This window comes from Hydra viridissima, unplaced genomic scaffold (genome assembly GCF_058129835.1).
Source record: "Hydra viridissima isolate aposymbiotic clone 2 unplaced genomic scaffold, HvirCarnegie_v1 scaffold_12, whole genome shotgun sequence".
NCBI classification, from domain to species: Eukaryota; Metazoa; Cnidaria; class Hydrozoa; order Anthoathecata; family Hydridae; genus Hydra; species Hydra viridissima.
Genome location: NW_028324311.1, coordinates 7,906,803 through 7,920,395, shown reverse-complemented (window position 1 = coordinate 7,920,395; position 13,593 = coordinate 7,906,803). Strand labels below are relative to the sequence as shown.

General features: G+C 31.2%; 1 protein-coding gene and 1 non-coding gene across 3 annotated transcripts; both read left to right on the top strand.

Annotated features, from left to right (window-relative positions):
* Positions 1 to 5,549: 5,549 nt before the first annotated feature.
* Trnai-aau (transfer RNA isoleucine (anticodon AAU)) lies at positions 5,550 to 5,623 on the top strand. Its single transcript has one exon. It is a non-coding gene; the product is annotated as a tRNA-Ile (tRNA).
* Positions 5,624 to 5,838: 215 nt separating this feature from the next.
* Positions 5,839 to 8,460, top strand: LOC145198553 (uncharacterized). 2 transcript variants are annotated; one of them, XM_090069561.1, is made up of 3 exons: positions 5,839 to 6,190; positions 6,394 to 6,563; positions 6,643 to 8,460. In XM_090069561.1, the coding sequence occupies exons 2-3, from the start codon at positions 6,509 to 6,511 to the stop codon at positions 7,431 to 7,433; spliced, it is 846 nt and encodes a 281-aa protein (XP_089925687.1). In that variant the 5' UTR covers positions 5,839 to 6,190; positions 6,394 to 6,508; the 3' UTR covers positions 7,434 to 8,460. The 2 variants fall into 2 exon arrangements, with proteins under 2 accessions (XP_089925687.1, XP_079930260.2); XM_080074134.2 differs by having other exon boundaries at positions 5,849 to 6,190; positions 6,336 to 6,563.
* Positions 8,461 to 13,593: the final 5,133 nt, after the last annotated feature.

The following is a 13,593-nucleotide window of genomic DNA, read 5'->3' as shown; positions in this document are numbered from 1 at the left end:
AAGTTTATATTCTTTAAGAATCTTTTCTACTAAGATCTGGAGAAATTCGCTGGTGTGATTAGCTTTGGTGTCTTTTACTGCCAATGTCTTGGTAACTGCTTCAGTTTCAAAAAAGAATTAAACATTGATTGCAAAATAGTTCACTCTGTTAAGAAACACAAAGCGTCCCTTGAGAGATTCATAAAGTTCTTCTTTTTGTTTAACAGCTTCTTCAATCACTAAATTTCTAATACTCTCTCCAGAGAAACAAAGTTAATTGAATACTTACAGTCTTTCTGTTTGTGGAGCAACTCTTTGGTGCTTGGTGGTGGCACGCCTAGTTTTCTACTAAAAATATGTAGCACAGTGCCAGACAATTTAAATCATGAAGTTATATAGTTTAAGGGAAGGTAGAGAGCGCAAGGGAGGTGATTTATGATTCTCAGTGATAAGCAGCAAAATACCCTATTGCTTATCACTGTTTTAAAGGCCTAAAAATAACATGTCAAACTCCTTGTCCTCCAGTTGTTGCAAACTACAATTCCCATTGTGTCTGGATATCCTACAATTTTCAGAGCATCCTGGGACTTGTAGTTTTAGACTGACAGAACATAAAATATTTTAATGAATAACATCTATAAAATCCTTATGAAAATTATGAAACTTTGAAAGATTTTTTTTAAACCGAAGTCGTAGTCGGTACAATTTTTCCGACTCCGACTCCAGCCAAAATGAGCTCCGACTCCTACTCCGACTCCACGACTCCGACTCCGACTCCACAGCCCTGCTTTCTACTGTAATATCAGAGACAAAAAAAGTGATGATGATGATGATAATGATGATGATGATGATGATGATGATGATGATGATGATGATGATGATGATGATGATGATGATGATGATGATGATGATGATGATGATGATGATGATGACCTATTGAAAACTGTTGACTTGTTTTTTCTTGGATATATTTTATTAGAGGAAGATTCATTTGAAGATTGTTTGGTAGTATTTAAATCCTTTCAGCTTGTTTGATGTCTGGTCGCATTCAGTATTCTTCCCCTTTACCCTCAGGTTTGTTATTATTTTGGTCATTTTTTTCATTATGAATTTGCTTGAAATGTAAGATATTCCTCGTAACATATTGTTAATCTTTGACTGTTATGAATGAATGATTTGTATAGGATGTTGATAGTTTATTAGTTTTATCCTGTTTCACGAGTACTACGGCATTTAGGCCTCGAACATTTATATTTGCATAATCTAATGAGATATTTTGCTTTCAGATGCTCGAAGAAATGTACGGAACGTCTAAAAAATCAGAGCGACGAGATCTTCGCACGCATGAGATCGTTAAAGACAAAGAACGAGCAAGATGTATTTCTACAATCGTAGGGGTTTCTACAATCGTTAGGATTACTAGGTTTCTACAATCGTTAGGATTACAAGTATGAAGGTGAAAACATACGTACCTAGAAAGGAAGGTGCCGAAGGAAGAGTAGTTCATGACTTTTCAATTACATACGAGGTTTTGGTGGGGGATGCCAAAGAAAGGGTATGTGTGGATGTTTTTAAAAGCCTTTATGGTATTAAAATTAGCCGTATTCGACAATTGCGCTCCCTGTTGGTATTAGGAAAATTACCAAAGGACCTTCGAGGCAAAAAATTAGGAACGAATGCAATCAGGGGCAATATAAGACTTCTGATAAGAGAACATATCGAAAGTTATCCGGTGAAACAGAGCAAATATGCTGGTAAAACTATCAATTATCTAGATGCTAGAATAAATGTCAAAATTTTGTACGCAATGTTTAAAGAAAAACATCCTGAAGAAAAATAGAGCTACAAATTTTTTCTAGGCTACTTTAAGAACAACTTTACATTAAGATTTGGCCGTCCCCAGATAGACTCTTGTTGCACCTGTGAGGAGCTTAATTTAAAATTACAAAGCCCTCATCTCAGTGATGCAGCAAAGAGAAATGCTACTGCTGAACTGATGCTACACAAACGTCGAATGAAAAAGTTTTACAACAAACTCCAAAATGAAAGCAACCCGGACACAAAACGAAATGAACCGCATGTCTTAGCGATCGCATTTGACTACATGCAGAATATCCCTTTACCGATGATACCAGTCCAGGAAACCTTTTACCTCAGACAGCTCTCTGTTAATCTCTTCTCTATTCACGATGTGAAATGCAATAATGGTCAAGTTTATGTGTACCATGAAGGCACAGCCAGAAAAAGCCCTATTGAGGTGTGCTCTTTTGTGTATAATTACCTAATATCTGCTTCTCCACAGTTTACTGAAGTTCATGTCTACTCAGATAACTGTGGAGGCCAAAATAAAAACCATTCACTAAACAGAGTCTTTTTGGCTCTCACAGATACTGGTCGATTTGATCGAATCGAGCAGTACTACCCAAATAGAGGTCACTCGTACTACCATGTGACCGGGACTTCGCGGTAATTAAGAGAAAACTGAAAAGGTTTGACAGGGTGTACAATGTTCACCAGATAACTGAACTTATCATTACTTCTAGTACTACTGGTAAGTTTATTGTTGAAGAAGTCGCAACAGAAGATATTGTAGATTTTCGAAAGTGGTGGCCAACATTCTACAAAAAATCTTGCATTTCGAAAGAAACAATGAGAAAGAAAGTTCCTGCTGAGGATAAAATACGTTTTGGAATAAGTTCTCTGATGCACTCCACTTACGGGACTTCTCCAGGTGTAATTTTCTGTAGGCCACTCATTGATGGGCTAATGGTCCAAACTTACAAGATTTCTCAAATTGTCGATGGCATCGTCGAGTTTCTGCAAAATGTGTGCTACCCATTGGGTAATGTTCCGATAAAAAGAGTGAAAGTGCAGGATATTAGGAAGCTAATGCAATATGTTCTGGATAAGTTCAGTAGTTTTTATGATGAATTCATGAGCTGGCCAACAACCGACGAGGCGAATGACGGGGAAGAGGAACACGATATCAAGTGAGGTGTCTGACAAAGGCTTTGTGATCGGTCTTTTTATACATTGTGTGATTTAATATGTGTAATAGTTTGATTTTTGATTTTTAATAGTTATTTGTACAAAAAATGAATGAATATATAAAAGACAAGCTTTTTGTTATTATCCTTAACACATGTAAACAAAAAGGTTCTAAGTCAGACAACTTTAACTATGTATAACACATATATATATCACAAATTTTGATATATATTTTAACAAATCTAAGATTTAAAGATGTCAAAATGCACACAAATTTTTTTAGAATTTATTAAAGTAATAATTTTGGATTTAATAAGTTTTTTCTCGTTCCCCGAAAAAATAGTTTTTATGACTTAGAACGTTTTTGTATACATCTATTCATTTGGTATGCTGAATTCAAATATGAAACCAATTTTTTTCTAGCAGCTCTACTTTTTTAGATAAGTTCACTTTTAACTTTCGGTTCACACTTCATATTTTATTGTTTTTTATCGTTTGGCGGCAAACTAATACTTTATTAGTTCTGAAGTAGTTGACTAGAAACATAGTTTTTCAAACGTTATGTTTGGGATTTTCAGAAATAAAATAAAATGAGTTCAGGTAGAAGAAGCTGTTTAAATAATCCTGACAGTTTTTGCTATATATGTGGCGAATACACATTCAAGGAAAACCGAAAAACTCTTAGTGGTTTTATAAAAAAAGCTTATCTCGGCAACTTTGGTGTTAAACTTGGTGATCAAGATAAAAACTGGGCGCCCCACCAGGTTTGTAAAACATGTACCGAACATTTACGACAGTAGACTTCCGGAAAAAGAAAGAATTTGAAATTTGGTATCCCAATGGTGTGGAGAGAACCCAAAAATCACGTTGATGACTGTTATTTTTGCATGGTAAATATTACTGGAATAAATCGAAATAACCGTAGCAAGTGGACTTATCCCGATCTACCTTCTGCTAGACGCCCGAGTCCCCATTCACATGAAGTGCCAATACCAACGTTTCACCAACTACCAGAACTGATAACAAATTAAATGAAGGGGATGTTGATTATGAAGGAATGCCATCAGTACCTCAACGTTTCAGACAGGAAGAATTAAATGATTTGGTTAGAGACCTCAACTTGTCAAAAGCAGCTTCTGAATTATTTGCTTCCAGATTGAATGACAAAAATTGGCTGGAAAGAGAAACAAAATTTACTTATTACCTTTCAAGAGAAAAGAATCTTTTACCTTTCTTCTCTCAAGAAAACAATCTTGTATATTTTCACGAAGTAAGAGGACTTCTGGAAAAAATGTGTTTAACAGAATATTTTCCACATGATTGGCTTTGTTTATTGATAGCATAAAGCGCAGTTTAAAATGTGTTCTTCTACACAATGGGAACAAATTAGGCTTAATACCAATAGCTCATTCAACAAAAATGAAAGAGGACTATAACACAATATCTTTGGTGTTGGAAAAAATAAAATACCATGAACATCATTGGGTCATATGTGTGGATTTAAAAATGGTAAATTTTCTACTTGGGCAAGTGGTTACACCAAGTTTCCTTGCTTTTTGTGTCTTTGGGATAGCAAAGATAGATCAAACCACTGGATAAAAAGATATTGGCCAAACAGAGGAAGCATGGACGTTGGGAAAAACAATGTCATTAATGAACCTCTAGTTGACAAAGAAAAAATAATATTTCCTCCACTGCACATCAAGTTAGGTCTAATGAAGCAATTTGTAAAAGCTTTAGATAAAAATGGATTATGTTTTTTGTATTTAGTAGAAAATATGCCTTAGTTGAGTATAGAAAAATTAAAAGCAGGAATATTTGATGGCCCACAAATAAGACAACTAATTAATGATACTGCCTTCTTACAATCAATGAATGAGGTTGAACTAAAAGCTTGGACTTCATTTGTAGCAGTAATAGAAAATTTTCTTGGCAATCACAAATCAGAAAATTATATGGAAGTGGTAAATGAAATGCTCAACAGTTTTGAATCTCTGGGGTGTAACATGAGCATCAAGGTGCACTATTTACATAGCCACTTGGAATGTTTTACTGAAAGTTTGGGTGATTTCAGTGAAGAACAAGGGAAAAGATTACATCAGGACATTAAAACCCTAGAACATTTCTATCAAGGAAGATGTGATATGCATATGATGGCAGATTACTGTTGGAGTTTGGAAAAAGACTGCTCCAAAATGTATTCAAGGATGGCAACGAGAAAAAAAAATTTTAAATGTTCATTAATTTACTGTTATAATAATATAGTTATTGTTACAGCTGAACATTTTTGTGAATATTTGTATATAAAAAGTGGTAATAATTTTAATGAAAAAAATTTTAAACATTTAATTATGTTACATTGATTCAACTAATGTCAGTATATCATGTAAATGATTAAACCGTTATATCTCAAAAACTAGAGCTCCTAGAAAAAAACTAATGCTATATCTGAATTCAGGGCATGAAATTCATATAGAATCAACTAAAAATATCCTGGCACCAAAACATCTGTTTACCAGTGTAATCATTACTTAGGGTTTAAATTTGTTATTAAAAAAAATTTAATTTCCAGATTAAAGCAAGGCCGGTTAGCTCAGTTGGTTAGAGCGTCGTGCTAATAACGCGAATGTCGTGGGTTCGATCCCCATACTGGCCATTAAACAACATGTTTTATATAGTAAAATCTTTTAAATAAGCCTTTTATTTCGATGCTTTAACATACACGTGTGTATGGAGTTTTCTACACTGATGAAACATTATCGTTTCTTAAGACAAGATGACAACTTAAAACCAAATGCAGAATACTTCGATAATTTATTTTGTAGTTTTTGAAACTATTTAGTTTCAAAAACTACAAAATAGATGAATTTCAATGTTTACATTTCCGTCGCATGCGCACTAGGTGGCAGGAATTCAAAAACCGATTTGCAAACAGTGAACGTTTATTGAACAAATATTTATGTAAATAATCTGCATTGTAACTTAATAAGATTAAAGTTTTTTAAAAACTCCTAAAATATAATGCCTGACAGTTGTTGTGCTGTAGGGTGTATGAATAAAAGGATAAAAGGCGATAAAAGCTTGAGTTTTTACCGAATTCCTTTTGGAAATACAGAAGAATCAAATAACAGAAGAGTTTTGTGGTTGCAAGCTTTAAAACGTGAAAACTGGTCAACAAATATGATTGACAACGCAAGATTATGTAGTAAACATTTTATTTCAGGTAATTAATTAATTTTTTTGATAACTAGAAATTTTTGTAATGTTATTATTATCTTTGTTTCAAACAATGTTTGTATTTAATTTAACATAACTTCTTTTATTTTGATAAAACAAGAGAAGTTTGCATTTTTATTTTCTCTATTTAGGAAAAAAATCGGACAATCCTAATAGTCCTGATTATGTTCCATCTGTTTTTTTATACAGACAGCAATCTTTTTCAAAAAAACATCAAAGTATTGAAAGATTTGAAAGAAGCTGTAAAAGAACAAAAAAAAATACTGAAGATAATTTATCTCAAACAAGAGCTGAAAATGAACAGATGTCAGTTAACATGGATGCAGTAACATCTGTTGACCCTTTCAAATTAAATCAAGGTAAATAAGTTGTAATTTAATTTTAAGAAGTTACTTGCGTTCTTTGATAAAATAAATGGTTACATGTTTATTTTTTTAGAATCTCAGACTGATGATGTTAATTTTGTTGCTGAGCTACAGTCCAAAGTCAAAACTTTGAGTAAAAACAATGTTGAATTAAAGATTACCTTAAACAAAGCCATAACATCAGCATATGTTTCTCAGTATATTTCGTTTGAAAAACTAAAAGATGATAATTCACTTTTATCTTTTTATACTGGTTTGCCAAATGCAAATTTATTTTTGTGGTATTTATCATTATTTAATGATTTTGTAAAACCAATGACAAATATACCAATGGAAGACCATTTATTGTTAATATTAATGAAAATCAAACTTGGATTTTTAAATAAAGACTTGAGCTTTAGATTTGGATTTTCTGAGTCAACAGTTACTAGAATATATAGAACTTGGCTTCCAATTATTGCTGAAAATGTAAAGTTTTTAATTGTTTGGCCAGAAAAGCATGTTTTGAGAAGAAATTTGCCAACAAGTTTTCGCAAAAAGTTTTATAATTGTGTTGCAATAATTGATTGTATGGAAATATTTATTGAAAGACCTTTTAGTCTTCATGCTCGAGCCCAAACTTGGTCAAATTATAAAAACAACAACACTATTAAATATCTCATTGGTATAACTCCATCAGGTGCTGTAAGTTTTTTATCACCTGGATGGGGTGGCAGAGTGTCAAATAAAGAAATTACAATTAAATCCGGATTTTTAGAAAAAATAACCCAGAAGTTGTATAAGTTAATGCCTGAGCCACTTTTCCATCTATCATTGTTAGAAAAATTTCACGTTTTACTTGTACACTTTTACCATTTTTATTAATTATAGACGCCTAAGAACTAATAAACAAATTTGCATCAGAAATAAGTTCATATTCCTCAAGAAGTTTCTGCTTGCATTGGCTTTGGCCAGAGGCCCCATCACAGCCCCATTTACTATAAAAAAATAAATGTTTGACTTCAATACCGTACACGGAATCTATGGTCAAAATTCTAGCTACAGTGTGATCCAATAAATCTTGCAGTTCCAGACTTTTTGCATATGTGTTCGTAATTTCTATTGCAGAAGATGGTGGATAGCAGGTCTGTTTAGTTTCTTGAATTTTACAATATGGTGGGAATATGGAACAGTTTCGTTCGTTTGTCACTTTTCTCATGTACAAATATTGTGCTTTTGTTAAATCTAAATCAATAAACACGCTGAGTGCTTCTTCATACGTTAGCATATTTTTCTGGCTTGCATTTTCCATAAAACTCGATATTAATTTTTTTGTCTTTATTAGCAATCCTTAATGATTCCACAAGTTTTGCCTCTGCTTCTTCAAGATTTGTATTAAAGATTTGCTCGAATCCATATTCCTTAAGTAACATGGAATTTTTTCTTTTTTTGCTGGATTCTGACGAATCTCCATACCACACGCAGGGTCTTCCGCGTTTTTCAATATAAGTAGATGGCGTGGAGTCGGTAACTGCTTCTTCTGAGTTAGGTAAAGATACACAATATTCAGAATCCAACCATTCACTGTTCTTAGATAAAAAAAAGCTTCCTTTTTCCGTGACGCCTGTATCCATCGTTTATTAAACGACGGAATAATGTGCCTTTGAATATCACTAATGATGAAACACAAGTTGTCCTCAGAAAGTTGATAACTTTCTTTTAAAATTGTTGACAGTGCATCAACTGTCCTTCCTCGATCAATATAGGAAAGCAATAATTTACATTTCGAACACTTAAAATTTGTCATTTTAACAAGTCACAAAAGTAATGTACATAATACTCAATAGTCAAACGTGTTGGTTTAATTTCCACTGTAAATTTGTTATACTGATATAAATGTTTCAACTCTTTATATATTGGCAGTGTACATTCACCACAAAATGAGTGCAAAAATAAAAGAATGCCATGGTATCAATAAAAAATTGATAATAAATTTAAAAACATATACCAAGCTTTTGTTATAAATGAACAAAATTTGAAACCACAATAAAAAGCGGTTTTCTGTTTTTTTTTACTTCTATCACTTTTTTCTCGATAATTTCGGAAACCACACGTTTCTGCAACTCATTCTTTTTAATAAAACACCAAGGCTACAATACTATATTAAATGTAAAGCGTGGGGAAGCGTGGGTAACTGCCAAAAGTCTCAGTGAACTTGAAGAATATTTTTTTTTTTCATTTATTTTATTGTTCAAATAATTACTCCTAAACTGAACCATATAAGTAAAAATGTATCATTTCCAAACTTTCTTGATAAGATGAGCTTTTCAAATATGTATAATACTTTATATTTTTTCCTAGAAAGTTTTATAGAAAATTAACTTTTAAAGTGATGAAGCGAACAGGTTTGAATTGAACATCCACAAAATTAATAAACAGTAGGGCTTCAAAACTTTTTGTTTTACATATTTATGTGAAATTCCTGCATTATAGTAATGATTGACTATTAAACTATTAAATAAAATTGAAATATAATGACTGTAGCGACATTAGTAAAAAACATTTATGATTTGCTGTTGCTCCACAATTTTCCACTGTACGTCGCAGGAAGCCTATTGGAAGTATTTCAAAAGCATTTTATACCATTATGAAAACAATGATGTCAAGTGCGATTTCGTTGTCCTGCCGAGTGACGACACTATTCAATAATTTCACGTAAAAGAATTCTTTTTCAATGGCCTACGATCAATAACATTTTGTGCACTTTTTTGTGATAAAAAAAAAAAAAAAACATACAAGAAATAATTTTATTTAACAAAAAGCCGCTAAATTCTTGTGAAAAAAAAAATTCTTGTGGAAAATTTTTCTACAAAACACGTTCAATCACTTTTTATAAAATTTTTTCGATAATGTCCTCAAAACAGGAGAAGAAAGTGAATTTACGAATTTTCACTTCCATTTGTAAACAATTCACATTTGTTTATTTGAAATTTTTGTTTCAAAGTTTTAAAGTGGAAAAGTTTCGTTGACACACCATAACTAACAAAGTTCGAACGCTGAGAACGAATCTGGATGCAAGTGATCTTAGAGCATAGCTTAAAAAATGGATCATAAAAATGTCCAGTGCCAAAAAAAATGGATCATAAAAATGTCCAGCGTTCACATCGCTCATTTAACGCAAAACATCGTAAAATGTGTTTGAAGCTTATTTTATTATTGTAGCTTTAGGCTTTTTTCCGATGCTTAACTCAATATTTATCAATTCCTTTAAAAAATTTTATATATTTTTTTTTTTACATTTAAGAGGCGTCTTAATTAAAAAAAAATGGAAAAGTTAATATATTGTCAATAAAAATTAAACGTTAATATAAGAAAACATGAAATTTTTAACTTTTTCAATCCTAAAATATTTCAGGAGGATTTTTTTGTGTCCAGTGAGGGAATCACCAGAGAAATCGGATTTAACTTGAGCAACTGTTCTTATAGGTTCTTTGTTGACAGGTTTTTGTTATTTTCCTTTTCATATTTCAATTTATTGCATACTTTTAAAAAAGCTTTTATACATTTAACCATAGATAAATTTCTTGTAATAATCGCTCTAGCGTAATCGTTCTAACGTAAATCTCAGTTTCTGATAAAAACAGAATCTGTTCGACAATCTTATTTCAAAGTTGTTTTTAAATAAAAAAAAATCTTCGGTTACTTTATCGTACTTTTCATAAGAAACTTTTACATCTAACAACACACTACATATTGATTAAATCAAACGTTTGGGCAAAGAATTTCCTTTCAAAAAACTATACTTTCCTTTCAAATACTTTAACGATTTTAATTAATTGTTTTTTAGTCAGCTCAGTTTTCAAGTAAAATTCTTTCTCTAAAAAACTGGAAATATTCCAAGGGAAATATATGAAGAAAAAAAGTAATACGAATGGGAAACGTGAAGTTCATCAAATGCTAATCAAAGCCTAAGTCACATTAGTTTGTTAATTTTCGCCCTCTTTAAAACAGAATATGTCAAACTTATGCAAAGTTTGAGCAAAAGTGCTTGAGAGCTATCCACCAAGATACATGCAAAGTTTGAGCAAAAAAAAAAGCTTGAGAGCCACCAAGATACATGCCAGAAAAAACAACGGCCAGGGCTTTCAGCGGCCTTTTGTTACGATTTAAAGGAAATGGGGCGGATTTTATAGCTCCTGAAGGCAAATGAGTATCTAAAGGTTTCATTTTGCAGATAGTCTGGAGATCTTCAGACATTACTTGTCTATGGTAAATAAAATTGCTTTTGAAAGCGAAACGTGGTACATAGTTTACTCCAAATATTGTTTTTAACCATGCAGTTTTTAGTATATATCTGGTCTTCATTTTATCTGCTTGTCTTCATTTTAACAAACTTTTCTTAACTAGAATAGGTCTAGTACAAGTAGTCTAAAAAACAATTTATTAAGTTAAAAGACAAATCAATAACTAGTTTAACAGATATACCATTAAAACATGTTTATTTACTTTTGTAGTAAAAACTTTTTCACAGATTTCAGGAATAAAAATTTTCTTTGTCTTTGCAAATTTTGAGATTTTCGTTTGTTATGCTTTTGATTTTGAAGATACCAACTAAAATCACTTCGCTTTCATTTTTTAATTCTTTTGATTAAATACAAAATCATATAAATATATTAAAACAGCTGTTGGCTGTGCAATCAGGTTTAAAAATCATTTTAAAGGATTTTCATTTCTGTTTTGAGTGTAACTAATTAGACTTCTTTTTATGTGATACGAAATCAACCTCGATAATGCCTTGATACACTATGAAATTAAAAGAATCTTCCTTAGATTCCTTTGATTTTTTCAAACTCTAATAAATAAATACGCATAGATAATTACTAAAGAAATTTCATGGATGCGAACGACCAACCAATTCCCTCTTATTACCCTCAAGTACCCGTTGATTATCTACTTTATTATACCGAAATACACGTTTTTGCATTAAGAATCCCCCTAACTGTATAAGTAAGTAAATAAAAAAAAGGAACATTTTCTTTATTTTTTGGGTAGAAAAATTTTTGAATAATGGCTAAAATTGTCAATTTTAATAGATGTTCAGTGAATGTTCATCTAAAATTTCTTTCGATTAAACAATTGTATATGTCTCCTGATGTAGTTGTATCATCATAGACTATCTAATGTTTTAATCAAAGAGTCTCTAAGAGGTTTAGAATTCCGAAGATCACATTTTTGAAGCGAATTTACCAACAAAACTTTCAAACGTTTTATGCAGGATCTAATAACCAGAGATTTCCTAGAGAAAACTGAGAAATGAGAGAATATACTATAAGTTATTTTTTACACTAATGCTTTTGACCAAAGATTGGAGAAAAGATTTAATACTATTCTAGTAACACCTGAATCTTCTGATCCATTCAAGTTGGTAGCAGAAAAAATCATTTCAGGAAAAAGAGGAAGTTAGGGTATGCATAAAGTCAAAGTGTTTGCCTTTCTGATTTTGAGAAACTGCATAGCTAAGACAAAATATGAACCATCTGCCTTGATAAGAAAGATAATGACAATAAGATGCTTTTTTGAATGCTTACTTGATTTTTATCAGATCATTAAACTTTTGTTAAAAATACACTTACATATTTAACTTTGCGGCAAATAGCACGAATAACAAACAACGATAACGTTTTGCTTTGTGACAAAGTAAAACTTTACCGTATATTTGTATTCGTATTATGTTATCCATTATGGTTACAAAAGGGAAGGTTTTGACATCCAAGTGCCATAGTAACATTTTTTTTTATGCTTTAAAAAATGCAACTTGTACACAAACTATTAATTTATTAAATAAATTTGTTTTTTTTCCCATTAAAGTAAAACAAAAACTCAGAACTGACGAATTTTTTTTAATGCAATTTAATTTTTTCTCAAAATGTGTTTTATCTTAAGATCCAGCACAATTAAAAATTAAACTAAATCACCAGATTTTAAAATTGTAAAAAAAAAAAAAAAAAGACAATACAAAACAAAAAAAAAAACCATAAGAAACCATTAAACAAACTTTTAGAAAAAAGATGTAAAGAACTTTTTTTCTAATAATCAAACAGAGATTTCTGCCACATTTTTTTTCTTTTTGATACAAAATGTAATGGAAAAAGTTACCAGAAAACCACTAAAGAAGCAGTTTTTGACGTTGGCCATGAAGAAGAAACCTTTAGCATGGGTTAAACAGCACAGACACAGGACAAAGGAAAATTAGAGCAAGGTAAGAAATACTACTTTTTCTTCTAATCATAATTTCATTCAAATACATTAATTATTTGAGGTTATTAACCATGATTAAATATTTTTATGAAATTGTCGTATTATTAGTATTACTCTTAATGTTCTGTCAATAATATTAATGATAGAATTTCTGTTTCTAGATGCAGTTGATTTTTCTGATGAGCTGCACTTTGAAGTACGTGGGCAAAATTCGTCCGCAGATCGGAGAACCCACAACGACGGAATCTTTAAACAGACTTAATATCCAAGTCTGTTCATATAAACACATGACAGAAAAAATTACTAAATCTTTGGAGCAGCCAGGAAGCTTTCCAAATCTAAATCTAATGAAGAATCAGTGGCCTACTATTAAAAATTGGTTGAGAAATCATGGTTTTAAAAAACAAACCATCCAAACCAAACAAACCTTTTAACATTTGGTTTCACAATGTAGAAGTCTAGAATATGTGCCAAATACTTATTCATTGGATGTCAAATCGTGCTTCATTACTTATAAATGCTAAAGGAAGACATATTAAGTATTAGGCGGTGTTTATTAATAAAAAATGCGCAATAAAGCAATGTTTTAATAACTTCATTAATTTCGCCAGTACTGTAAAAAAATACCTATAAGCGTAAAAAACAAAAATAAAAATTGACGCTAAAATTGTCAAACAAATTTTATATTTGTTTAAAAATCAAAATTGGAGTTGTTGAAAGTTTTAGATTTGTAGAAAAAGAAGATTCGTAGTTTTTTTTATAATTTCGAAGATGGTTCGTAGTTTTT